Here is a 26,220-nt window from a genome sequence, read left to right as displayed (position 1 = left end):
GGTGTGCTGCGGGATTTTTTTAATGTAAAAAATGTCCCGTGGCTCAAAAAAGGTTGAAAAACACTGACCTAGTAGCAGAGCAGGCTTGTAGTACTCAAGTCCGACTCGTGCCCTAATTTTAAGGACTCGACTTAGACTTGAGCGCTGATGACTCGGACTCGTGTATTAACTGCATTAGGACTCGTAAATTGGAGACTTGGATTTTTTTCTTTAGTTTGTAACATGCCATAATAATTTGGCATAATATATTTATATCTACATTAATTTTTGTACTAATTTCCTGTAAGTGTCGCACAGACTCTCGGGACAGTGCGCACACCACACGGACTCTCACACACACACCGTAAAACGACTCACAGCTGCACAGGATTAAGGCGCAATCAGCGCGCCGATGTGAAAACACACTTACTTTGCGAAGTATTGAGTTGCATTGCTGAGGCACTACCGAGCCTTATTTCCTTGTTTGGTTTCCTGACCCCTGATTTCCTGTTTCTCGTCTTTGATTCTGCTGAGTTTACGATAGCCTGTTTCACCGTTTTACGATTTTACCTGCCGTTCTGGATTGTTTACCGTCTTCACTTGTATTAATAAACACACCTTCTGCACTTCCATCCGTCTCCGACAGAATACTGCACACTCCCTGATAAAGAGAAGCACGTTCACCTGTTCATACGCCATGTTCAGGAACAAACTAATGTTAATGGCGCTGAAACAGACACCGTCACATGGTGCGGGTGGAGTCTTAGACTCAACTCGGACTCCACTTGAATATTTTTTTTTAATGACTTGGATTTGAACACTGGGGATTCGAGACTGGACTCGGACTCGAGGTTTAGTGACTCGACTACAACACCGCAGTAGAGTAGCCAATCAGAGCGCAATTGCTCATATCCCGTGAATGTGGATAGAATAAATATAAATATACTGAACTGATGCATTAAAGACCCCCCTCTCTCTCTTTCTCTCTCTCTCCCTCTCTCTCTCCTTTTCCTCTTTTCTCTCAGTCTCTCCCACCTAACTCTGTCCTCCTCTAATTCACATATTCCATTTATGTCTGATTCTTCTCTTTGCTTCTTTGTAATTCTCTCTCTCTCTCTCTCTCTCTCCTGCAGGAACATTAAACTCTAATGCTGTAGAAGTAAAAGCTTTCTCGTCTTCTGCATCTGCATTATACATGATCCACTTCAGCTTCACTGCTAACGCTGTTTGACCATTAACATGGGGTCAGGGTCCTCAGGCTGATGGACACCGGGGACAGAAACACACTCCGGGGGACGGATGAGTAGAGAGAGAGAGAGAGATATGTAGTTCATTTCTTCACAGCAATTTGCCAACGATTACAATTTTTCTTTCTTTTTTTCTTTTTTTTTTAACAGAACGACACGTGATGTGTTTTATCCGTTTATAGTCTCGTCCTGCTGCACTACGTTCTGCTTGAACACGGTTCCAATCCATGTCCACTTTTTAATTCTGAGCCCCTTCACCTGATCTGCACTGTAACAAAGCTTTTGTTCTGAACGCGGTAGACTTTAATGCTCCTCAAGGATTGTTAATCCGCAGATTAAACACGGCACAAGTTCACTTATCTCTTCTTTATACGCTGCTCAGCTTCGTAATCTGCTCCTTAAGAGGGTTTACAATGTGGAGTTCCACTCAGCGCTCTCGCTGCAGGACTGAGCCACGTACTGTACGTGCTTCAAGACGGCATGAAAGGTCTCCAGCGGCGTGGTTTGATTCTGTATGATGACGAAACAGGAAGCCGATGTGGTGTCAGACGTCAGTCAGTGTAAGCAAACTGACAGCAGGTTAATGAGTGAGATGAACATGGAGAAGAGTTTACAGCAGGAATTTTCAGCTCTGGAGGATTTCTCATCACCGCGTCTCACACACACACCTGAGGACGGTGTCCTGGAAGACGTGTGTGTTTCTGGAGCTCTGGCATTGGTGTTTGAGTTGAGGACCGTGGCGATGATTGTGACGGAGAACCGCAGGACTTTTCATACACGTGATGGCACAAGGTGCTTTTACAGTACAATCACGTGATAAAGATGAATTGAGAGAAAAATAAAACTAACTTTATTAATACCAAGGCACAGGAAGTACTTTCAATTAAATACAATTCAATAAAAACAAAGATAACGAGGTGCCAGTACACAAAAGCCTTCACGCAGGTCTGATAGAGTTAAAATATAAGTAGGACACAGGAAAGTTTCTCCAAAGTGTTGCAATCTGTTTTCAATACCGTTTTTTTTTTTAACAATTCAGAAAATGTTAATACCACTCTGTTTTTGGGAAACGCAGCCCGGCGTGTGATATGAAACAATTTCATGGCAGCTATTTTTGAAAGCTGAAATGGACAAGGATATATGAAGTTCATCTTAAAATATTAGATGACTGTACTGGAAATAAGACTTTACCTCCTGTCCTGCAATAAGAAACATAAAAACATCATCCATCATTTGTCTGAAAGCTCCACAAGACAAAACGACTGCGCTTCCAGTGTCCACCTGCGTCCTCGTTTACCACCGCTAATCCGATAGACGATGGTGTGATGTGTTCGAGACAAAAATGAAGACACGCTCGTCCTGCAGAGTGGAGAGGCCCCGCCTACACACCTGCGGGGCTTCATTTTTCTGAAGAAGACGCTCTGATTGGCTGATTCATAAACCTGTATGAAGCTGTTTTGTGTTGGCTAAACTGGTTCTTTTGTTTTGTGTCATTTTCATTTTTTTCATTAGATGTGAAGTTCTGTGATCAGACAGGTGATTGGATAACTGGTTCACGTAGAGTTTGTTTTTCCTTAAAGTGTTACTAGAGAAAAGACAGAATGATATAAAAGCAGACTTGAGTCAGCAGCGTGTGAATACGAGTCGTACTGTACAGTAATCAACTAAATTCTGAAACTACAGTATTTATTATACAGGTTTATACGGCAGCGCTGCTGGATTCTGGACAAAGATTGGTCAGGAAGCGGTGATTAATTTTCGTTAACAGGTTTATATTAAAGCGCTCGTTCTAATATGTTGGCGCAACGCTATCAGCACTGTGGGCGACCCCACCTACCCTTCACACACCTTTTTCAGTCCCCTGCCTTGTGGTGCAGGGTACCGGAGCTCCGCCAGACTGGCACACACATTTATACACCACACTGTCAGGATGCTGAAAACTCTCTCTCCATTTTTTTTCTTTCTCTCTCCATTTCTCTCTCCATTTCCCCTCTCTCTCCTCTATTTCTCTCTCCCCCACTCCTCCTCTCTTTCTCTCCCCCCTCTATTTCTCTCTCTCTCCATTTCCCCCCTCTCCATTTTTCTCTCTCTCTCCCCCTCCCTCCTCTCTTTCTCTCCCCCCTCTATTTCTCTCTCTCTCCATTTCCCCCTCTCCATTTTTCTCTCTCTCCCCCTCCCTCCCCTCTTTCTCTCCCCCAATATTTCTCTTTCTCTCTTTCCATTTCCCCCTCTCTCTCCCCTCTCTCTTTCTCTCCATTTCCCCCCTCTATTTCTCTCTCTCCCCCTCCTCTCTTTCTCTCCCCCAATATTTCTCTTTCTCTCTTTCCATTTCCCCCTCTCTCTCTTTCTCTCCATTTCCCCCCTCTATTTCTCTCTCTCTCCCCCCTCCTCTCTTTCTCTCCCCCAATATTTCTCTTTCTCTCTTTCCATTTCCCCCTCTCTCTCCCCTCTCTCTTTCTCTCCATTTCCCCCCTCTATTTCTCTCTCTCTCTCCCCCCCTCCTCTCTTTCTCTCCCCCAATATTTCTCTTTCTCTCTTTCCATTTCCCCCTCTCTCTCCATTTCCCCCCTCTATTTCTCTCTCTCTCCATTTCCCCCTCTCTCTCCCCCTCTCTCTCTCTCTCTCTCTCTCTCCATTTCTCTCTCCATTTCCCCCTCTCTCTCTCTCTCTCTCCCTCTCTCCATTTCTCTCTCCATTTCCCCCTCTCTCTCCCCCCTCTATTTCCAGTGTTGGGAGTAACGCGTTACAAAAGTAACGAATTACTGTAATGCATTGCTTTTTGCAGTAACGCGGTAATGAAAGATATTACAGAAAAAAAAAAATTGGTAATATTTTACTCGGTACAAATGTCTTTTTTTTTTTTTTTTTTCCCTTCATACAAATTCGCCAAAATCACGTGAGATCAGCAGAGGTGAAACGTCCGCGCAAAATGTTTCACTTCCTTTTCCTTTAGGCTAGTCAGACAGAAGAGAGAGAGATGAGTGAACCTGCAGCTGATCTAACGTCGGATAGCACATTCTCCAGATGGGCACACGCCCGTTACTTTAAGTTTGTGAAAAATAAGGATGTGAAGAACATCGTAGTCAAATGCACTTTGTGTGCTAAACCTAAAGAACTGTCCACTGCCTTTCCTTCGAGGGCTAATAGGCCTAAGCACTTCAATATCATTAAAAGCACTTTGATTTTGTTATTTCTAATTCCGTTTTTCGAAATGTGACTGGGTCGCCTCATATAGCTAATAGTCATTGTCTAGCCGTGATTTAAAAGGCTTGTGGGTTTTTTTTTTTTCAGGCCAGTTTTATTGTAGGCTACGATTTGCCATAATATATTCATTTTTGTTAAATTTCTGAAATGGAGTCATATCCCTTAGGGCTAATCTTTTTTTTTTTATGAAGCATAAACTATGCTTAATGCTGTAAACTTGAAAACAATAAAGGCATAGAAATGCTAATTTTGTATCCTGTCATATCTTTAGACATTACAATACAATACAGTTCAATTAATGTTAATATGAATAGGCCTAAAGTTACAGTATTTCTATCACAATTTGCCAGACTTTCACCTTTTGTCTGTTCTTGCGATGATTGTTCCTTGTATTGTGCCATGAGCCGTCACTGTGGCTATTATATTCTAGTGTTTTTAACCATAAGCTGAGCTCAGTCAGATACCACATCACCTTCCACTGGATGCGTGATGAGCTAATTGAGCGTCTTGAGCTACATTTAGATTGCCAAATCCGTACTTCCAGTTATTTTGGTGAGAGTAACTTAAAAGTAATGCAATAGTAGTGTAATGTCTTACATTTTAAATACAGTAATACTGTAATGTAACTAATTACTTTAAAATGACAGTAACAAGTAATAAATAATGCAAAACAGTTTTGAAGTAACTTGCCCAACACTGTCTATTTCTTTCTCTCTCTCTATTTCTCTCATTTTCCCTTCTCCATTTCTCTCTCTCTCTCCCTTCCCCACCTCCAAATAACCCACACTGTTACCAGAAGCGCAGCTTGTGAACAGGCAAGGCAAGCAACTGCTTGGGGCCCCCTGGCCCAAGGGCTTATTTATTTTGATGAACGCTGGTCAGAAGGCGGGCGGCATGGTGGTGTAGTGGTTAGCGCTGTCACCTCACAGCAAGAAGGTCCAGGTTCGAGCCCCGTGGCCGGCGAGGGCCTTTCTGTGTGGAGTTTGCATGTTCTCCCCGTGTCCGCGTGGGTTTCCTCCAGGTGCTCCGGTTTCCCCCACAGTCCAAAGACATGCAGGTTAGGTTAACTGGTGACTCTAAATTGAGCGTAGGTGTGAATGTGAGTGTGAATGGTTGTCTGTGTCTATGTGTCAGCCCTGTGATGACCTGGCGACTTGTCCAGGGTGTACCCCACCTTTCGCCCGTAGTCAGCTGGGATAGGCTCCAGCTTGCCTGCGACCCTGTAGAACAGGATAAAGCGGCTAGAGATAATGAGATGAGATATTGCTGATGAACACTGGTCAGAAGGGCCCCCTGGAAATTTTTGCTTGGGGCCACAACAGACTCTAGAATCGCCTCTGACCAGTGATGGGAATAACGGCGTTAGAAATAAACAGCGTTACTAACGGCGTTACTTTTTTTAGTAACGAGTAATCTAACTAATTACTTTTTACATCGTTATAACGCCGTTCCCGTTACTTACAATAAAATACTATGCGTTACTTTATTAAAGCTGTTCTCATCTGGCACGCTGCTCGCTCAGCCTTTCTTTACTCTGCTTTCGTGTGGGGCGGGGAGACATGAGACAATGGCACAGTAAGCCAATCAGAGTAGATTTGGACAACATAGATACGTAGGTAGGCCACGCCTACTGCACTACTGCGCGCTCTTTCAATCGGAAGACCCAGCGATGGCGAGCGGTCAGCCCAACACTGCGCTTTCACACTGGAAATACAGCCATTACTTTTCATTACTTTAAATAAAAGGCAAGAGTGTTTACGTGCAATGCACATTATGTCGAGGAACAAAGCGTTTGTCCTCGTCAGTGGCCAGTAATTTGTAACATAATTTTAATAACTACAAAAATATATTAGTACATTTGATGTCTTATCTCACATTGTCCCACAAAAATATTAATATAGTGTAGATAACATTACTAATTGGTTCTGTTAAGTGTCCATTTCAGTCATTAAACACATTTAACATTCACTTTTATTATGATTACACTAACTGAATTTGATTTTTTTTGAGGGGGAACAAAATGTAACGGAATAATTACTTTCCCTGGTAATTAGTTACTTTTATGACAAAGTAACTCCGTTACTAACTCAGTTACTTTTTGGGAAAAGTAACTAGTAACTATAACTAATTACTTTTTGAAAGTAACGTGCCCAACACTGCCTCTGACTGTTACTACAAGTCATCAGTAGTGTTGAGTCTCCAGTGTGAGCGCTCAGTAACGGTCGGAGTGAAGCTGTAACTGTAAGGAGAGATGTTTATGTGCTGTGGTGGGGGTTTTTTTGTGTATTTTTTTTTTTTCCCCCTGGAAGTAGAAGCCAAGAAAACTGTCAGTGGAAACTCCTGTCCCTAGAAAACTATCTATAAAAAGTAGAAACTATATTAAGAACTCTGTCTTTAGAAACCGTCTGTAGAAAGCTGTCTCGAGAAAATGCTGTGTGGAAAATGATGCCTATAGAAACACTATCTCGAGAAAATTCCATCTCTGAAAACTGTCTCTAAAAGTAGAAACTCTATAGAAACTTTGTCTCTAGAAAACCTTTTTTTTCTCCCGTAAGGAACAATATCTATTCTAAATCCACGGCGTTTCCCGTGTCTGCAGCGTCTGACCTGCTTCATTCGTGTGAAAATGAGACACAGCCGTGTTTCCACGTTATAATGAATGATTCCTGAAGGCTGAGTGTGATCCTCCTAATGAGACACTTCAACACTCTCACACTTCCCTTGTGCTGGAGTGTGAGCTAATATCATCCAATTAAAAAAAAAAGCCCATGAAGCTGTAATCAGACGGAGTCGGACCATCGTCACGCTCCAATTCGGTTTTATTGTACCAGAGACAGAAGTGACGTGATAAAGAGGGAAAATTAGTGTTTTCATTTTCAAACAGACAGATGGGGGCACTGTAGCTCTACGTTACACAAGGAGGGAGGGTGTGTGTGTGTGTGTGTGTGTGTGTGTGTGTGTGTGCACTAATATCACAACAGGATTGTTACCTGTGATGTTGACTTACCAGTATTGTTTTCTCCTAAAGCTAATATTCCTGAATAACACTATATAAAATATTTTTATATAAAATAAGAATAAATAAATGAATAAACAAAACTTATTTATTCTTTCAGCGGTGTTTAGCAGTTTAAATGCACACATTTTCTTTAAGGCATGCTGTAAAAATGTTTACAATGTTTTTTGAAGAAGAAAAAGATGTGTAATCTGTATTTAAATGTGTACCATAATTAAAAATATTTATTTATTTATTTATTTATTTATTCTTAGTTTGCATTAGCAGTTTGCTCTTAAATCAATAAACCTTCATTCAGATCCCTTCATTATGATGAGAAAATAAAAAAATATTCAAACTATGTTCGGAGAAAAATTAATGATAAAGATCTCAGTTTAAACCTTTGCAGCTCTCAGTTTAAATACAGAATATTTATAAAATAATTTACAGCTCACTCTGAGAATTTGTTCTAAATTTATTCGGATTTCTGATAATTTCTTCCAGTTTTTTAATACGTGTGGTTTTTGTCTCTGTGTAAAGCCTATAGAATATATTAAGTAGAAAAAATTTTTAGACCGGAGTTAAATGCAGCTGTTTGCCTGCAGGACAAAATGAAGAACGCAAACATATTTATTTTAATCAACAAGACAAACTTGTGTGTTTCATCATCACATACTGTATACATCACAGATAAATGCACCACAGCTTCACAGCTCTTTATTTTCCAACTCGCTGATGTAAAATATGATTAATAAAGTCCTTACTGTACCACACACCGTCCATTTTAGAATATAAATAAGTGCTGTAATAAAAATGTAATGTTTTTATATTGAAATGAGCTCTGTACAACACACACACACACACACACACACGTGCGTTTGCTTCTATTTTCAGTGAAATCAAATATTAACGCTGTAATAAACACTGCGTTCAAATAAACATATTGTATTGATGCTTGCTCGGCGCTGACCACAGTAACGGCAGGAGAACGCCACAGTAATGACGCGGTATCAAGGCCTGAGGGAACACGCCACGTTTAGCTCAATGTTTTATGCATACTGTCATAAAAGGGACTCGATTTAACTCACTGCTGGTTCAGTTTCACTTTACTGGCTGAAACAATAACGTGTCAAACCTGCTTTAAAATAAAATAAAAAACGCAAAACATAAAATCATGATTTGGTTTAAAAAAGCGGCGACCTGATATATAAAGTGTAGTGAAAGCTGGACGTCTCGTTTCTCGCTGCATGTCTGCTCTGATTTCCACTGGAATTTAATATCCGTGGATAAAAATGTATGCAATGATAAAACTCTGTCGCTTGCGTCCACACAATTTAATGTGGTTTTAACGGCGAGAGAACGACGGCGTCATGACAACTGACTTATTTTATCTCAGAAAAATGATAAAATATTCTGAACTGATTTGTACATAACTTCTGTTACAAAATACAACATGAAATTAATATTTGCGATTAATATTTCTATAATTTAGGCTAACTGGAGATAACATTGTAGTATACCAGTGAAATATATACTGTGCAAAAGTCTTAGCCCCCCCATTTTTTTCATACAAACTTTGTTATAGATTTCTATTTTATGACTTCTACATTATTGATTCAAAACATCTTCGAGTTCCAACCCTTTGTTTTTTTTCCAGCACAAAATTAAATGTTACAGAAGAAAAAAAATGTTTGTAATATACCATATCTGAGCAGCATATTCCATAAGAGAGCACTTTTCAGATGAAAGAAAACCTAATGAAGGCTGCTGGGTTTTGGTGTAAAATGAAGAAGTGAGTGTGACAGTCAAAGTGTCCAGAAGAACTGTGGCTGGTTCTGTAAGATGCTCAGGAAAACCTACACATCATTACCGCATAAAACTGACCTCACTGGACCTGAGACGGATATTTTTTTTTAAAGCAAAGGGAGTTTCATCTCACACCAAATACTGACTTTGTTCCATTTATTCATTTATTATGGTTTACTGATTACTGTTTATAGTATTTTTTTTTAATGTTGGAACATTTCATTGTTTTGAAGCCATTTTTGGTCGACAGCATTTCTTACGTGCCTAAGACTTTTGTACAGCACTGTGTAGATAGATAGATAGATAGATAGATAGATAGATAGATAGATAGATAGATAGGGGATATTACACAATTGTACAAAGATATGAAGTTTATCTTGGAGTGGTGAGCGAGTGTATGATCACAAGTGAGTTTTCAACACGAGAAGATAAACTTCATATCTTCACCCCACTGTGTAATGTTCTTTATATTATATGGACACATCCACACACAAATACGCAAGTTAACGAAAATAATTTTAATTTTGAACCGGTTTGCCATTTTGACAATACGCGTCCAGTTAGCAGGAAAACACTGGGAGTGACATCATCAGAGTGAAATATCGGGAAATATGTCACTCAAATCTGTGATGTATTTCGTATGAAAAATGTGGGTTTTTCAACATAAGATAAACTTCATATCTTCAAGCTGACGTGTGATTTTCTTTTTATCATATCGACACACTCACAGACAAAAAGTCCCCAAATTTATCAAAACATCAATTTATCATTGATTTCCTCACGAGTGACAGAGATTTATGTCCCGGTTTTGGTTCTCCATGTCCCGGATGGAGCTCGGATGAAAAATACCAGTGGTGTATTATATTTCCCAGTAAAACACTTGTGTCTGTAGGATATATCCTACAGTTATAATATAAAAAATATATATATAATCAGCTAACAGTATAAAGTCATGTAAGCTTCATTATCTTTATCCACTAATGTGGATGTTTTATCTCATCTCATCTCATTATCTGTAGCCGCTTTATCCTTCTACAGGGTCGCAGGCAAGCTGGAGCCTATCCCAGCTGACTACGGGCGAAAGGCGGGGTTCACCCTGGACAAGTCGCCAGGTCATCACAGGGCTGACACATAGACACAGACAACCATTCACACTCACATTCACACCTACGCTCAATTTAGAGTCACCAGTTAACCTAACCTGCATGTCTTTGGACTGTGGGGGAAACCGGAGCACCCGGAGGAAACCCACGCGGACACGGGGAGAACATGCAAACTCCACACAGAAAGGCCCTCGCCGGCCACGGGGCTTGAACCCAGGACCTTCTTGCTGTGAGGCGACAGTGCTAACCACTACACCACCGTGCCGCCCTCGGATGTTTTATTATAAATAATATTAAGAGTAAGTTTTATCCTGTACAGATCCATTACTCTATATTACTGTATGTTTTTTCAGTAGAAAAGATTAGAATATAAATATTTTATTTAATACAGTATTATATCGAAGTGCATTGAGTTGCTTTTCTGAATTTATCGTTGATTTTAAATGTTTAAAGGATAAGGCAACTTTTGTACAGTGTGTGTAATAGGAGAAAAACATATACGTAATCAATTCCATTAATTATTTCCATTATATATCGAACATGAAAAAATATTTTTAACTTTGAAATCATGAATTGACACAGAGGAGCCGAAGTTGGAGGAGTCAGCCATTTTGAGATTGTGGGCAACTATAAACCAATCAGAATCTTTCGTTAATGCGCCTCCCTCTGATCTGTGACGTCACTGGGCCCATGAAAACAGTGTTTACAGACAGATCACTGTGATGACAGTAAGGAGTCCCGGCGGGTGGCTTGTATTCGATTCGTTTATATCCCGACCTTGTCAGCTGTCAGATTTATGTTCATGGACCCGGTAAGCTGGTAAATAATATTTATTTATTTTCTTCTTTACCAAATTCTAACAGAAAACAAGAGTGCCCGAAAGGGAAAACCGAGCCGAGCTGCTTCACGCATGCGCAGTAGGCTTGGTAGGACAAATCCCAATAGGAGTCATTCAGGATTCAGCCATGTTTTTGCTCCGTGTTTTTACTCAACCAAAGTTCTACAGTATTATGAGCTTTAAGTTGCATAAATAAAACCATTTGGTGAAACTTTGAAGAAGCGATTGTACTGGTTTTTTACCTTATTACCATGAAGCACTGAAGAGTTCTTTTCAGTGGTGGGCCGCATGACGTCACGCAGTAGATCAATATGGCGGAACGCACCTTCGCTGAGCTCAGCGCAAGCCCATATTATTAAAAGTTAAAAGATACTGTTATGCGGTCTGTTCTTTCTCTATAAATTCCATGATCGATTACTTTATATATTTATCTATCTATTTGTGGTGATTTTGTACAAAAGTTGCCTTATCCTTTAAATGATCTATTGCATTAAAATACAGTAATGATATTTATTTTTATATTTATATTTCTACACATCTCCATTTTTACGTTATAAACACATACATATTTTATTACACTATTCTTGTTGTTGTAGAACTATTCTTGTTCTTTCGATTACGTTCATTATGTCTTATATTGAATATTGTTAGTTTTTTTCTTTTTTATCAGACATCTAATTTTTTAGGTTTGTTTACCTGATGTTTCGACGTACGACTGTCGTCTTCCTCAGAGTGTCACCGGATGTTATTGGTGACGCATCTTTTATCAGCTGATGTTTCCGAAGGCGTGGCCTTCCTGTCTGGATTGACAGGTCGGTCACGCCTTCTACTGTCAGTTCGTCCCCTGCAAGATGGCACTCCAGGTATGGGAGAGCATGTATGCTCCCTCATCTCGGTTGATGATCCTCGGGCTTCGCTTACGGATCTCCATGGCCTCCCTGATCCAGCGCTGATGTTTGTTATCTTCTGTGCGGATGACTCTGGCATTCCCCCAGTCCATAACATGATTTTCCCTTTTACAGTGATCTGTTATGGCTGACTTATAATTTTCCTGTTGTGCCTTTTCTTTTATTGTTCGGGTTTGTCTTATAGCTGTCTCCTTTTCGCACTCTTTCTTATGTTCATTTTTTCTTGTGTTGAAACTCCTTCCTGTCTCCCCGATGTAAGTTTTATTGCATAATTGGCATGGAATCTCATATATGGTGTTGCATCTGTTGTCCGGATGTATTCTGTCTTTGGGATGAACCAGGATCTGACGGAGTGTTGTGTGTGGTTTGACAGGTGTGTTAATGTTGTATTTCCTCATTACTCTTTGAATGCGTTCAGTTATTCCTCTGATGTATGGTAATATAACTACTCCCCTGTGTTCTTGTTTGTTGGTTTGTTTTTTCTCTTTCTTCTGTGTTTTATTGTTTTTGACCTGTTCCTCCCCTTTAAACTGGACTTCCGAACACCCCATAATGCACAAAATATCCGTAGTTAGAACATTGCATGAACGCACAGCAATAATTACAGATGCACAGGACAACGAACAGGAAGAACAACATATACAACACGCACTGAAGGCATGTCAATATCCACAACGGGCAATATCCAAAGGGGCGGAACAGGTCAAAAACAATAAAACACAGAAGAAAGAGAAAAAACAAACCAACAAACAAGAACACAGGGGAGTAGTGACATTACCATACATCAGAGGAATAACTGAACGCATTCAAAGAGCAATGAGGAAATACAACATTAACACACCTGTCAAACCACACACAACACTCCGTCAGATCCTGGTTCATCCCAAAGACAGAATACATCCGGACAACAGATGCAACACCATATATGAGATTCCATGTCAATTATGCAATAAAACTTACATCGGGGAGACAGGAAGGAGTTTCAACACAAGAAAAAATGAACATAAGAAAGAGTGCGAAAAGGAGACAGCTATAAGACAAACCCGAACAATAAAAGAAAAGGCACAACAGGAAAATTATAAGTCAGCCATAACAGATCATTGCAAAAGGGAAAATCATATTATGGACTGGGGGAATGCCAGAGTCATCCGCACAGAAGATAATAAACATCGGCGCTGGATCAGGGAGGCCATAGAGATCCGTAAGCGAAGCCCGAGGACCATCAACCGAGATGAGGGAGCATACATGCTCTCCCATACCTGGAGTGCCATCTTGCAGGGGACGAACTGACAGTAGAAGGCGTGACCGACCTGTCAATCCAGGCAGGAAGGCCACGCCTTCGGAAACATCAGCTGATAAAAGATGCGTCACCAATAACATCCGGTGACACTCTGAGGAAGACGACAGTCGTACGTCGAAACATGTCAGGTAAACAAACCTAAAAAATTAGATGTCTGATAAAAAAGAAAAAAACTAACAACTATTCTTGTTGTTGTAGAATTATTGTTGTTGTTGTAGTAGCCTCGGGAAAAGCACACTGTTCACTGCATCTGCTACAAGAAACGAATGTGGTGCCTCAATCGGAGGCGTAGGCTTCTGCATTCAATCGAAACTGTTACCACTACTTACGTCAGTTAAGAAATACAGCGACCGTTTGATAGTTGCTACATTCAAAGGCAACCCCAAGACAGTGATTGTATCCTCTTACGCACCACATAGCAATCTTTCTGATGAAATTGCTGATGATTTCTATTCATGCCTGAACAGAGTGGTAACAAATGTACCACAACAAGCAATGTTGCTCGTATGTGGAGACTTCAATGCCCAGTTGAGAAACAGATTCTCATTGCACAAGATCACCAACCGAAACGGCCAACTACTTTTGGATTTTACACAACAGCACAACCTTATCATTGGTAACCAGTCATTTTGTAAGCCCACTCGTAAACTCTGGACCTACCATTCACCCAAGGGCTCTTTCTCACAAATAGACTTTTGTCTGTACCGGAAGCGCTGGCGCAATAGTGTCCACGATTGTCAAGCCTACTCAACATCAAACCCTATCGGAAGTGACCATTGCATTGTTTCAACTTCTGTTAAACTTAGCCTGCGTACCACAAAAGCTACTAGGAAGAAGAAGTTATATTGGACCTCAGTGATGACTGACTCCCAACTTGCTTCTAAGATCGACACCAGCATCGTAACACAATTCAACCACCTTCCTGAAGAAGAACAAAGTTGCTCATCTTTTATCAAGATTGCAAATGAAGTCGGTGCAGCGCATCTTCCACCAAAGCCCCGCCCTCCAAGACCTGTTAGTGCCCACCCTTCGGTAGTGGCAGCTCGCCAAGCCACTCTGCATACCTCAACAGGTCAAATTCAATCTGCTCAGAATCATCTTCGTAGGACATTTGACCACCACGAAGATAAGCGTATTAATGAAATCCTCAGTACCTTCGAATCTGCAGCAGCTGCCTCAGCTATCAAGTCTGCCTGGGAGCTCGTGAAGAAACTTTCCGGTAAAAAGTCAAGTAATCCCATTCGTATTGAAGGAGATGATCGCTTGCACATCTGGGAAAATCACTTTGAAAATTTGCTCAATGTAGATCAAGCTAGTGTAAATACTGATCAACCAGTTGAGAAAGTCTTTGATCTGTTCCAAGAAATACCAACTGGTGAATTATCACAGGCAGAAATTGACGCTTCTATGAAGGCAATGAAAAACGGTAAAGCTCCTGGACTTGACGGTCTCCCACCAGAGTTTTGGAAAATGCCAAAGGTGAAGAAACAACTCCGTAAGTTCTGCAATCAGACTTACTTTGGCAACCGTCCTGAGGAATGGGGTCTTTCTGGCCTAGTTCCAGTCCCCAAAAAAGGAGACCTTAGACTGCCAGACAATTACAGAGGCATCGCACTGTCACAGATTGCGTCAAAAGTCTATAACCGATGCCTCCTGAATCGAATCCGGCCAGTTATCGACAATGTCCTCAGGAATAACCAAAACGGATTCAGACAAGGAAGGTCCACTTCCTCACACATTCTCGCCCTCCGCCGTATTGTAGAAGAGCTGAAGAACTTTAGCAAGGAAGCAATCATAGTTTTTATCGATTTTCGAAAAGCATTCAACTCAATAAACAGAGAGAAAATGCTGCAAATACTGATTGCTTACGGCATCCCAGAAGAAGTGGTTGAAGGAATAAGGGTCATGTATAACAACACCTCTGCTCAAGTTATCACCCCAGACGGAATGACTGACCCCTTTCTTATCAATACCGGTGTACTACAAGGTGATCCACTTGCATCCTTTTTATTCATTATCTGTCTTGATTATGCCCTGCGAACTGCAATCCGAGACACTGATGGACTCACGTTGTACAGACGTCGTAGTAGACGATACCCAGCACAGACTCTACCAGATCTAGATTATGCTGATGATATCGCCCTCTTGGAGGATACTGTTGCAGAAGCTCAAGACCTGCTTCGACGTGTAGAAGACGCATGCAAAGCTATCGGCCTACACTTGAATGCCTCCAAAACCAAATACATGCATCTGAACCCTACATCCCAACAGGGTGTATCTGCATCTGATGGCTCCAACATTGAACGTGTTCAAGATTTTAAATATCTTGGAGGGTATACAGACTGCGACCATGATATTGAGTCAAGAATCGGTCAAGCTTGGGGCGCCCTACACTCTTTAAAGAGAGTCTGGAAGGCTCCAATCAAAAAGTCTACCAAGACAAAGGTCTTCAAAGCTTGTGTAGAGTCCATACTTGTCTATGGCTCTGAGTCGTGGGCATTAAACAAAGTCAGGAATGTAAAGTTGGATGGAACATACACAAAGATGCTGCGCGCCATCTACAACGTATCATGGAGGGATCATATCCCGAACACACAATTGTATGGCCCACTTCCAGCTCTATCTCAAGTAATTCGAAAGAGGAGGCTTGCCCTAGCTGGCCATGTGACCCGAGGAAAGGAACCAGCCAGCAAGTTACTGATGTGGCAACCAGAAGGAAAAAGAAGAGTTGGTCGTCCTCAAACTACCCTCAAACAGATCATTGAAGATGATACTCAGCTTTATTCTGACGATATCATCAATGCAATGCATGACAAAGGATTTTGGAGGAAGAACTTTGTTCTGGCTTCACCGGAGTTCAAGGACAACGGATGATTCTAGTCTAGTCAATTCTTGTTGTTATGCATTGTTTATATAAATGTATTATGGATTATATGGAAAATATTCAAATATGTTTAAATGTTTTGTATATTTTGATATGTATTTGTGAAATATATTATAACACTGAACTTCCATCATAAAATGGAATGCATTATATATTTTTAGCTATTATATAGAATATATTCTAAAACAAAACCATGTTCAATGATGTGAATAATAAAATAAGGGGTGGAGTCACACATACCTGCCCAATATGCATGCTCGTGTCACAGGTTAAAGGTCGTGCAGAGGTCAGATCGTTTGACCCCAGCAGTGTTGATATGATGCCATTGCGGTCCACTTTACGGATCATCGTCCCGTCAACAAAGTAGATTAATCCATTTTTATCCACTGCAATGCCTGCAGGAAGAAAGAAGCAAGATATACACACACACATGGCATACATGTCACGTTTGGCCCTGCATTTTTCAGGTCACGATGAAAGTGTGTGCTGTGAATTATTCACATTTTGCTTTGACTGTGTTGAATAATTTGTGAGGGTAAAATGACTTTGGAGGACACACACACACGCACACAGGATTTTCTTCACATAAGGCCAAAATCAAAGTGCACAACAGTTGAATTCCATACTGATTACAGATAACACATCACATTTGACCGTGTGTGTGTGTTAGATGCCAACCCAGAGCTTACTGAACATCTGGTTGTTGCCATGGGGACAATAATAGCTAAAATACTCTTGTATTCAGCCAAGAGAGCTTACATTCTCCCTCTGTCTGTGTGTGTGTTTGACTAATGTGCTTTTGTTAAACTGAAAGTGAAAAATGCACAGATCTCACACACACCATGTCCACGGTGTGTGTGTGAGTGATGAGAGTGTTTTATTTGCTCAGCAGATCTGCTGGTGTGATTCCTCCAGTTTTATCATAAGAGCATCATTGTGGATATTATAGGTCCTTTTACACACACACACGAAAGAAACAATAGCAAGCTACATGTAAAGAGGTAGGTAGTTATATGGAAACCAGTTACCTTTAGGACCCAGCAGCAGGGCCTCGGTGGCCTTCCCTCCGTCTCCACAGCGGTTCTCGTCAAAGGGTAAGCACTGTTCTCCAGTTCCTGCCACCACCTCAGTGTTCTGCAGCAGCTCCTTCACCCCTGTCAGAACTTTGGGCCTGAAGATCCTGCGTGAGTTCGTATCAGACACATACAGCCGCCCTGACATCGGATCCGTCGCCAAGTAGTACTTATGCGCTGGATTGTTGCTATGGAGATGGAAGAGGAAAACATTTATTTACTCATCAAGAAACAATGAAGACACTTTTAACACTAATGTTCAACCCTAACACGGACCTTCAACATCAACCCTAAACTTCAACCCTAATCCTCACCTTCAACCCTAATGCTAATGTTCAACCTTATACTGACCTTCAACCCTAATGTTCAACCCTGATACTGACCTTCAACCCTAATCTTCAATCCTAATACTGACGTTCAACTCAAACCCTAAAGGTCAACCTTGATACTGACCTTCAATCCTCACATAAATGTTCATCCCTAATACTGGATTTCAACCCTAACACTAATATGGTTCTTCAACATTAACCCTAATCTTCAACCCTAATACTGACCTTCAACCCTCACCCTAACATTCAACCCTAATTCTAAATTTCAACCCTAATACCGACCTTCGATCTTAACCCTATTGTTCAACCCTAATGCTAACATTCAACCCTAACGTTCAACCCTAATACGGATCTTCAACATTAACCCTAAACTTCAACCCAAATGTACACCTTCAACCGTAACACAAATGTTCAACCCTAATACTGACCTTCAACTCTAACCCGAATGTTCATCCCTAATACTGACCTTCAACCCTACTTCTAACAGTGAACTCTAATTCTAAATTTCAACCCTAATACTGACCTTCAATCTTTACCCTATTGCTCCACCCTAATGCTAACATTCAACCCTCAACCTGATATTCAACCCAAATATTGACCTTCAACTATCACCCTACATTCAACCCTAATACTGTCCTTTAACCTTAACACTTTTGTTCAACCCTAATTCTAACATTCAACCCTAACCCTAACATTCAACATTAATGCTAACATTCAACACTAACGTTCAATGCTAATACTAAGACCGTCAACCCTAACACTATTGTTCAAATCTATTACTGACCTTCAACCTTAACCTTAAAGTTCAATCCTGATACTGACCTTCAATGCTAATTCTAACATTCAACCATAATACTGACCCTCAATCCTCACCCAAATGTTCATCCCTAATACTGACCTTCAAACCTAATCCTAATATGGACCTTCAACATTAACCCTAAATTCAACCCTAATGCTCACCTTCAACCCTAATGCTAATATTCAACCATAATATTGACCTTAAACCCTAATTCTAAAATTCAACCCTAGTACTGAACTTCAACGTTAACCCTAATGTTCAACACTGACACTGACCTTCAACCCTATCCATAATGTTCAACCCTAATATTGACCTTCAACCCTAATTCTAACATTCAACCCTAATACTGACCTTCAAACCTAACCCTAATAGCATTAATCCTAAACTTCAACCCTAATATTGACCTTCAACACTGATTCTAACATTCAACCCTAATTCTAAAATTCAACCCTGGTACTGACCTTCAACCTTAACCCTAATGTTCAACCCTGACACCTCCCTTCAAACCTAACCATAATGTTCAACCCTGATACTGATGTTCAACTCTAACCCTAAAGTTCAACGCTAATATTGACCATCAACCCTAATTCTAACATTCAACCCTCACCCTACTGTTCAACGGCTGATACTGACCTTCAACCGTAATCCTAATACGGACCTTCAACATTAACCCTAAACTTCAACCCTAATGCTCACCTTCAACCCTAATACTTATCTTCAACTCTAATTCTAATATTCATCCCTATCATTCAACCCTAATTACTGGCCTTCAACCTGATCCCTATTGTTCAACCCTAATGCTAATGTTCAACCCTTATACTGACCTTCAACCCTAATGCTAATGTTCAACCCTGATATTGACCTTCAATCCTAACCGTAACACTGACCTTCAACCCTAATGCTAATGTTAAACCCTGATACTGACCTTCAAACCTAACCCTAATTTTCAACCCTGATACTGACCTTCAACCCTAACCCGAATGTTGAACCCTAATACTGATGTTCAACCCTAATTCTAACATTCAACCCTCAACCTAATGTTCAACCCTGGTACTGACCTTCAACCGGAATCCTAATACAGGCCTTTACAATTAACCCTAAACTTCAACCATAATACTCACCTTCAACCCTAATGCTAATGTTGAACCCTAACCCTGACCTTCAACCTTAACCCTAACTTTCAACTCTAATACTGGCCTTGAACCTTGACCCTATTGTTCAACCCTAATGCTAATGTACAACCCTAATTCTAACATTCAATCCTAAAACTGACCTTCAGCATGAACCCTAAACTTCAACCCTAATGCTCACCTTCAACCTCAACACTAATGGTCAAACCTAATACTGCACTTCAACTCTAACCCTAATGTTCCTCCCAAATACTGACTTTCAACATTAACCCTAAACTTCAACCCTAATACTGACCTTCAACTCTAACACTATTATTCATCCCTAATTCTAAAATTCAACCCTTACACTGACATTCAACCCTAACCGTAATGTTCAAATCTGATACTGACATTCAGCTCTAAAGTTCAACTCTAATACTGACCTTCAACCCTAATTCTAACATTCAACCCTCACACTAATGTTCAACACTGATACTGACCTTCAACCCTAATCCTAATATGGACCTTCAACCTTAACCCTAACAGTCAACCCTAATACTAACCTTCAACATTAACCCTAACGTTCAACCATAATACTGAACTTCAAACATAATGCTAATGTTCAACACTAATACTGACAACTAATGCTCACCTTCAATCCTTACCCTGATGTTCAACCCTAGTAATGATCTTCAACCCTAATTCTAAAGTTCAACCCTAATGCTAACATTAAACCCTAATATTGATGTTCAACCCTAATTCTAACATTCAACCCTAATACTGACCTTCAACCCTAATCCTCACCTTCAAACTTAACCCTAATATTCAAATCTAATACTGACCTTCAACATTAACCCTAACATTCAACCCTAATACTAACAGTCAACCTTAATACTGACCTTCAACCTTAACCCAACGTTCAACCATAATACTGACCTTCAACATTAACCCTAATGTTCAAACCTAATGCTAATGTTTAACCTTAATACTGACCTTCAACCTTCACTCTAATGTTCAACCCTGATACTGACCTTCAACCCTAATCCTAATACAGGCCTTCAAAATTAACCTTAAACTTCAATCTTAATGCTCATCTTCAACCCTAACCCTGATGTTCAACCCTAACGCTAACATTCAGTCCTAACCTTGATGTCCAAACTTAATACTGACCTTCAACCCTAATTCTAATGTTCAACCCTAATGCTAACATTCAACCCTAATACTGACCTTCAACCCTAATGTTCAACCCTAATACTGACCTTTCACCCAAACTCTACACAGCAAAATCCCCAGTGTTGAATTAACACCCAGAGTGTTGATTTAACACTCTACTGTGTTTATATAGGTCCAGTTGGACACAAATTAACTGTGAAAGTGTTAATTCAACACTGAGGTATTTGCTGTGTAATGTTCAAACCTAATACTGACCTTCAGTCCTAATACTAATGTTCAATTCTCAGAATAACCTTCAACTCTATTGTCCAATCCAAGTACTGAACTTCAAGCCTGATGCTAACATTAAACCCTAATACTGACTTTCAACCTTAACCCTAACATTCAACCCTCATCATTAAATCTAACCCCGAACTCTGACAGTAAACCTTCATAGAATCACAAAGAGCAATGCTGAGTTCAACAACAAAAAAGGTACAAACCAGAAAATAACAACGTTTAAAAAATAACATTCACAATCACATCTAATGAGACTTCTGAATGAATGTGTAAAATGTCCTGCTTAATCTCAGAGTATCTTTTGCATGGAGTGGAAGAGAATCGTGAGGAGTCTGATGGAGTCTAATGGACATTAAAGACAGAATGTAACAGCACAGAAGGTGAAAGCGGACTGGAGGAGACTGTGGATAAAACAGCGGCTTACATCCTGGAGATTAAACTTTTTATTGTCCTCACACACACACACACACACACACACACACACACACACACACACACACACACACACACAGTATAGGAAAACAGATAAATATGTTCAATGCTATTGTAAAATAAAAAAACTCCTTTCTTCAGATCAATGATTACACATGGATTTTAATCCATTTATGTGTCGTTACTATAGAAACGATAATGTATCAGAACGAGTGCATTAATAAAAACCTGCACTATTCTCAGAGCTGCTGTTATAGAAAATTAATCAACGCCTTCTGACCAATCAGAATCCGGAATTCAAATTTGGCTAAATCTAAAATGCTTGCTAACTAACTAGATGTTTTATGTCAGAAAAGATTTCTTCTCTGGGTGTCTTTCTGCTTTGAGACCATTATGGCAGGGTTCATTCCAAACAGGAAGTTGATGTATAAGGCTGTCGTATTGGTTTGTGGGAGTGTATTTACACGTCACTGTGCTTCAGAGCTGAACCGAGCTGTGTGTTGTGTTTGGCTGAGTGTAATTCAGCATGACTGCAGAGCACGACAGTGTGACGCGACCATAATAACTGCCACCGATCTGTCATTTCCTGTCCGTCATCCTCATACACTCTCCCTGAGAGGGAAAAAAACATGAAATGGCAAACGTCTGTTGAGGAAAATCAACACGTTGTCATGACGTGTCAATTATAAGAGGCTAAGAATAGTGTGAGGCAGAAACCTGGTCACCATATGTGTGTGTGTGTGTGTGTGTGTGTGTGTGTGTGTGTGTGTGTGTGTATGCTTGAGGCTGAGCAGATGAGTCTCATTCTGGTCTTTTAACACACATCTCAGTCTTGAACATGCCCTCGTTGACTTTGCTGTTGTCACACTGAGTGTGCACTCGCAGCACAAAGACAGGAGTGTGTAAGGAGAGAGCAGATATAGCAATACATATCTATATTTTTAACATAACACACACAGCTATATACGGTGTGTATAAATATAAACAGATAAAGAACACATCGGAAGTTGATTCTTTGTACAGAAACAGATTGAGTCTCAGAGGAAATGTTCAGAAATCAGTTCTCCATCATTTCCCCTTGTGTTCTAAACACACTCAGACAAGGATAAACTATTAATGTCTCTTTTCTCTGAGGCCGAGTCAAAACCGAGGGAGAAACACACAAAGTTCAAGAAAAAGGCAGAAAAAGATGGAGACTGAAAGCTGAATAAAGACACACATATAGAGAGAAACTGAGACAGAAGGAAAGATGAAGTGATGAAACAGAGACAAGAGAAAATGCAGCAGCAGAAAGACTAAAAATAAAGAGTTAAAAAAGAAAAATGTAGAGAAAGAGAGATGGAGAGAGTTAGAAAGAGTTCGAGAGAGGGAGAGAGAGAGATGGAGAGAGTTAGAGAGAGAGAGACAGAGATGGAGAGTTAGCGAGAGAGTTAGAGAGAGATGGAGAGAGTTCGAAAGAGAGAGACAGACAGAGATGGAGAGTTAGTGAAAGAGTTAGAGAGAGATGGAGAGAGTTAGAAAGAGAGAGAGAGACAGACAGAGATGGAGAGTTAGTGAAAGAGTTAGAGAGAGATGGAGAGAGTTCGAAAGAGAGAGACAGACAGAGATGGAGAGTTAGTGAGAGAGTTAGAGAGAGATGGAGAGAGTTAGAAAGAGTTAGAATTAGAGAGAGATGGAGAGAGAGAGAGAGATGGAGAGAGTTAGAAAGAGTTAGAATTAGAGAGAGATGGAGAGAGTTAGAAAGAGTTAGAATTAGAGCGAGATGGAGAGAGAGAGATGGAGAGAGTTAGAAAGAGAGAGAGAGAGGGAGATGAGAGAGTTAGAAAGAGTTAGAATTAGAGAGAGATGGAGAGAGAGAGAGATGGAGAGAGTTAGAAAGAGTTAGAATTAGAGAGAGATGGAGAGAGAGAGAGATGGAGAGAGTTAGAAAGAGTTAGAATTAGAGAGAGATGGAGAGAGAGAGAGATGGAGAGAGTTAGAAAGAGTTAGAATTAGAGAGAGATGGAGAGAGAGAGAGAGATGGAGAGAGCGAGTCCAAAGAGAGGGAGAAATGGAGAAAGAAAAGAAGATAAACATTGAGAAAGAAAAAGAGGAAGAAATGGTTTCAAACTATCAACAAAAGATGGAAAAAAAGAATGATAGGATTATCATTCAAGGATTAGAAGAAAGACTGAAAAAGAGAGAAAGATGGAAAAAGAATGAAAGAGACAAAGAAGCAATAAAAGAGAGAGAGACAGAGACAGAGGGAGATGGAGCGAGAGATGGAGAGAGTGAGAGAGATGGAGAGAGTGAGAGAGAGATATGGAGAGAGAGTTAGAGAAAGAGAGAAAAGAAGGAGAGAGAGAGAGAGAGAGAGAGTCTCCTGATTTGCAGTTAATATCAGTAATAGAAAGTGACTGAAAAGAATTTCAGATTGTGAACTACAGACAGGGATTTTCACACACACACACACACACACACACACACACACACACACACACACACACACACACACACACACACAGCTCTATAGACTTACCTGTGTCTGAAGTCTTTATTTCTGACAGCAGGAAGTGCGTAAGGAAAGGAAAGAGGAAGAGAAGAAGGGAGTGAAGTTAGGATGGAGTTCCACAGAGTCTCAGCGCCGCAGCTCTCTCTCACACACACACACACACACACACACACACTGAACACTGAGGAATATTTGATTTATTTATTTTAACTCAGATGTCTCTCTCATTCCCAGCTCAGTACGTTTCCTATAAACACTGATGAAAGTCTGTGAATCCGTTCTCACGTCTCATCACTTTCAGCTCAACGTCTCCATCGCTTACAGTCATCAACGGCATTATACATTTAACATCAGCTTTCATTCTTAATAATGTTCCACTTTTAGTCAAATCAAAAGGTTCATTTGGACCTAAACAGAGCGCGCACACACACACACACACACACACACGCACATCAAGTCAGCGCAGTTTCCTGTTCAATTAAATCAAGAAGATAATAAAAATAAAATAACATGGCTAGTAATGCAATTAGCATCATGCTGCTAGCTTCTGTTAGCATTTAGAGTCAGTATTTCAGTGATTACTCTCAGAGTCAAAATGAGCCTAACACCATCTCTGGAACATAAACAGCATTTTATTTTGTAATTTAGACGAGCTGCACTGATTATTTTGTTTAAAAAAAAAACAATAATTTTTTTTTTAAATACTTTTAGTCAGATTTTTTTAGATGAAGCACAGACCGCCATATCCAACACTATTATTAAATATATATGTTATTTACCAGCTGGGAGGTCCGGATGGTGAAATACCGTGACCGAGGTCTTGAAAGTACTGATCGAGGCCCTCTGGGCCGAGGTCAGTATTCAAGGCCGAGGTCATGGTATTTCACCATACGGACCGACCTTCAGCTGGTAAATAATATATTTATTTTTTTCTTTACCAAATTCTAACAGAAAACGAGAGCGCCCGAAAGGGAAAACCGAGCCGAGCCGCCATTTTGAATCCTCATTCACGGCTGTAATGCAAATGGCTTCCTCCTCGGTATACAAGTGCACTTCCATGGCAGGAAAAAAACTACATTTTGCCGCCTATGTAGTCCCCTATTTATACAAATAGGAGTCATTCAGGATTCAGCCATGTTTTTGCTCGGCGTTAGCAGCAGTTAGAGGTTTTTAGCTTTCTCCTGAAATGTCTTCTTTTATTTCTTCTTCCTCAGGGGAGTAAAACTCGCTTTCACTGTGAACACTGTCGTTATCGCTATCCATGCTGTAAAATTAATGCTATTCTCCTGAGAAATGCGAAAATAAATGTTCACAAAAATTGCTACTATGTTTGTTGTTGTTGTGAATGAGTGAGTCGCCAGAGGTCCGTAACTGGGGTCTGTACCGTAGGATACAGACCTGCTTGCCAGCCAATCAGAGCGCAGGATTTGATGGAAACCAGACCACGAAAAAAATAATAAAATATATTTTAAATAAATAAACATTTAAATCTTTGAAATAATATTCCAAATAAACAAATTATTAAAATAAATTATACTTAGAAAATGTAACAATAAATAAACTTATAAACAAACAAACAAATAAATAAATAGTAACACTAAATTGGATAGACACCAGTTTTTTTTTTAAAGGTCTTATCTGATATTTGAGGTATTTTATAAGGTAACTAGTGAGCTGAAAAAATGGCTGAATGTTCGGATAAAATCAGGAAATTCAATTTAAAAAAAGTCTTTAATTAAATAAAGTGGATAATAATGAAGGAAAATCAGAAAATCCAAAACAACTAGCATCTATTTGTTTTTAAAATGAACTTAAAATAATTTTTGTAATATAAAACAATTAAATTTTTTTTACTTTTTTTATGTTCAGGTGAGGAAATGAGTTGAGTTTGTAAAAAAAAAAAAACTTTTTTTTAAAGTAAAATTTCACTTTGAGTAAAAATGTAAAGCAGGTTATTGTGACCTGAATCACAAAGAAAAATCAGGTTTTATTTACTGTTTTTAAAATAAATTTTTTAAATATTTTAGATATTTTTAAGCATTAAAATATATACAAGAAAGCGTTTTACTCGATATTTAATATGTGCTTTTTTTTTTGCTTTTTTTTTTTTTAACATGTACTGGAATTGCCCTAACGGTAAGAGACACGTACGTAAATCTCTGAAACACTTTGTTTTTATGGCCATTTTAAGAGACATGAACGCTGCGTGAACGTGACATTAACGAGCCCATAACGACTGATTACGTCTCACACGATGAAGAGAGATTTCAT

The 26,220-nt window shown here is 39.8% G+C and overlaps 1 protein-coding gene across 1 annotated transcript in view; it reads right to left on the bottom strand.

The window, feature by feature from the left end:
• Nucleotides 1–26,220, bottom strand: part of tenm3 (teneurin transmembrane protein 3) — an 813,838-nt gene that overhangs the window by 43,416 nt on the left and 744,202 nt on the right. Inside the window, exons 21-22 of the mRNA XM_060925037.1 lie at nucleotides 17,293–17,525; nucleotides 16,505–16,659 (exon numbers count right to left, since the gene is read on the bottom strand). Coding sequence (XP_060781020.1) covers nucleotides 16,505–16,659; nucleotides 17,293–17,525 — 388 coding nt within the window. The remainder of the gene's footprint in view (nucleotides 1–16,504; nucleotides 16,660–17,292; nucleotides 17,526–26,220) is intronic.

This window comes from Neoarius graeffei, chromosome 7 (assembly GCF_027579695.1).
Source record: "Neoarius graeffei isolate fNeoGra1 chromosome 7, fNeoGra1.pri, whole genome shotgun sequence".
Classification (NCBI taxonomy): domain Eukaryota; kingdom Metazoa; phylum Chordata; class Actinopteri; order Siluriformes; family Ariidae; genus Neoarius; species Neoarius graeffei.
Note: the sequence above shows the minus strand (reverse complement) of the source record. Positions and strands in the feature narration are given on the sequence as shown.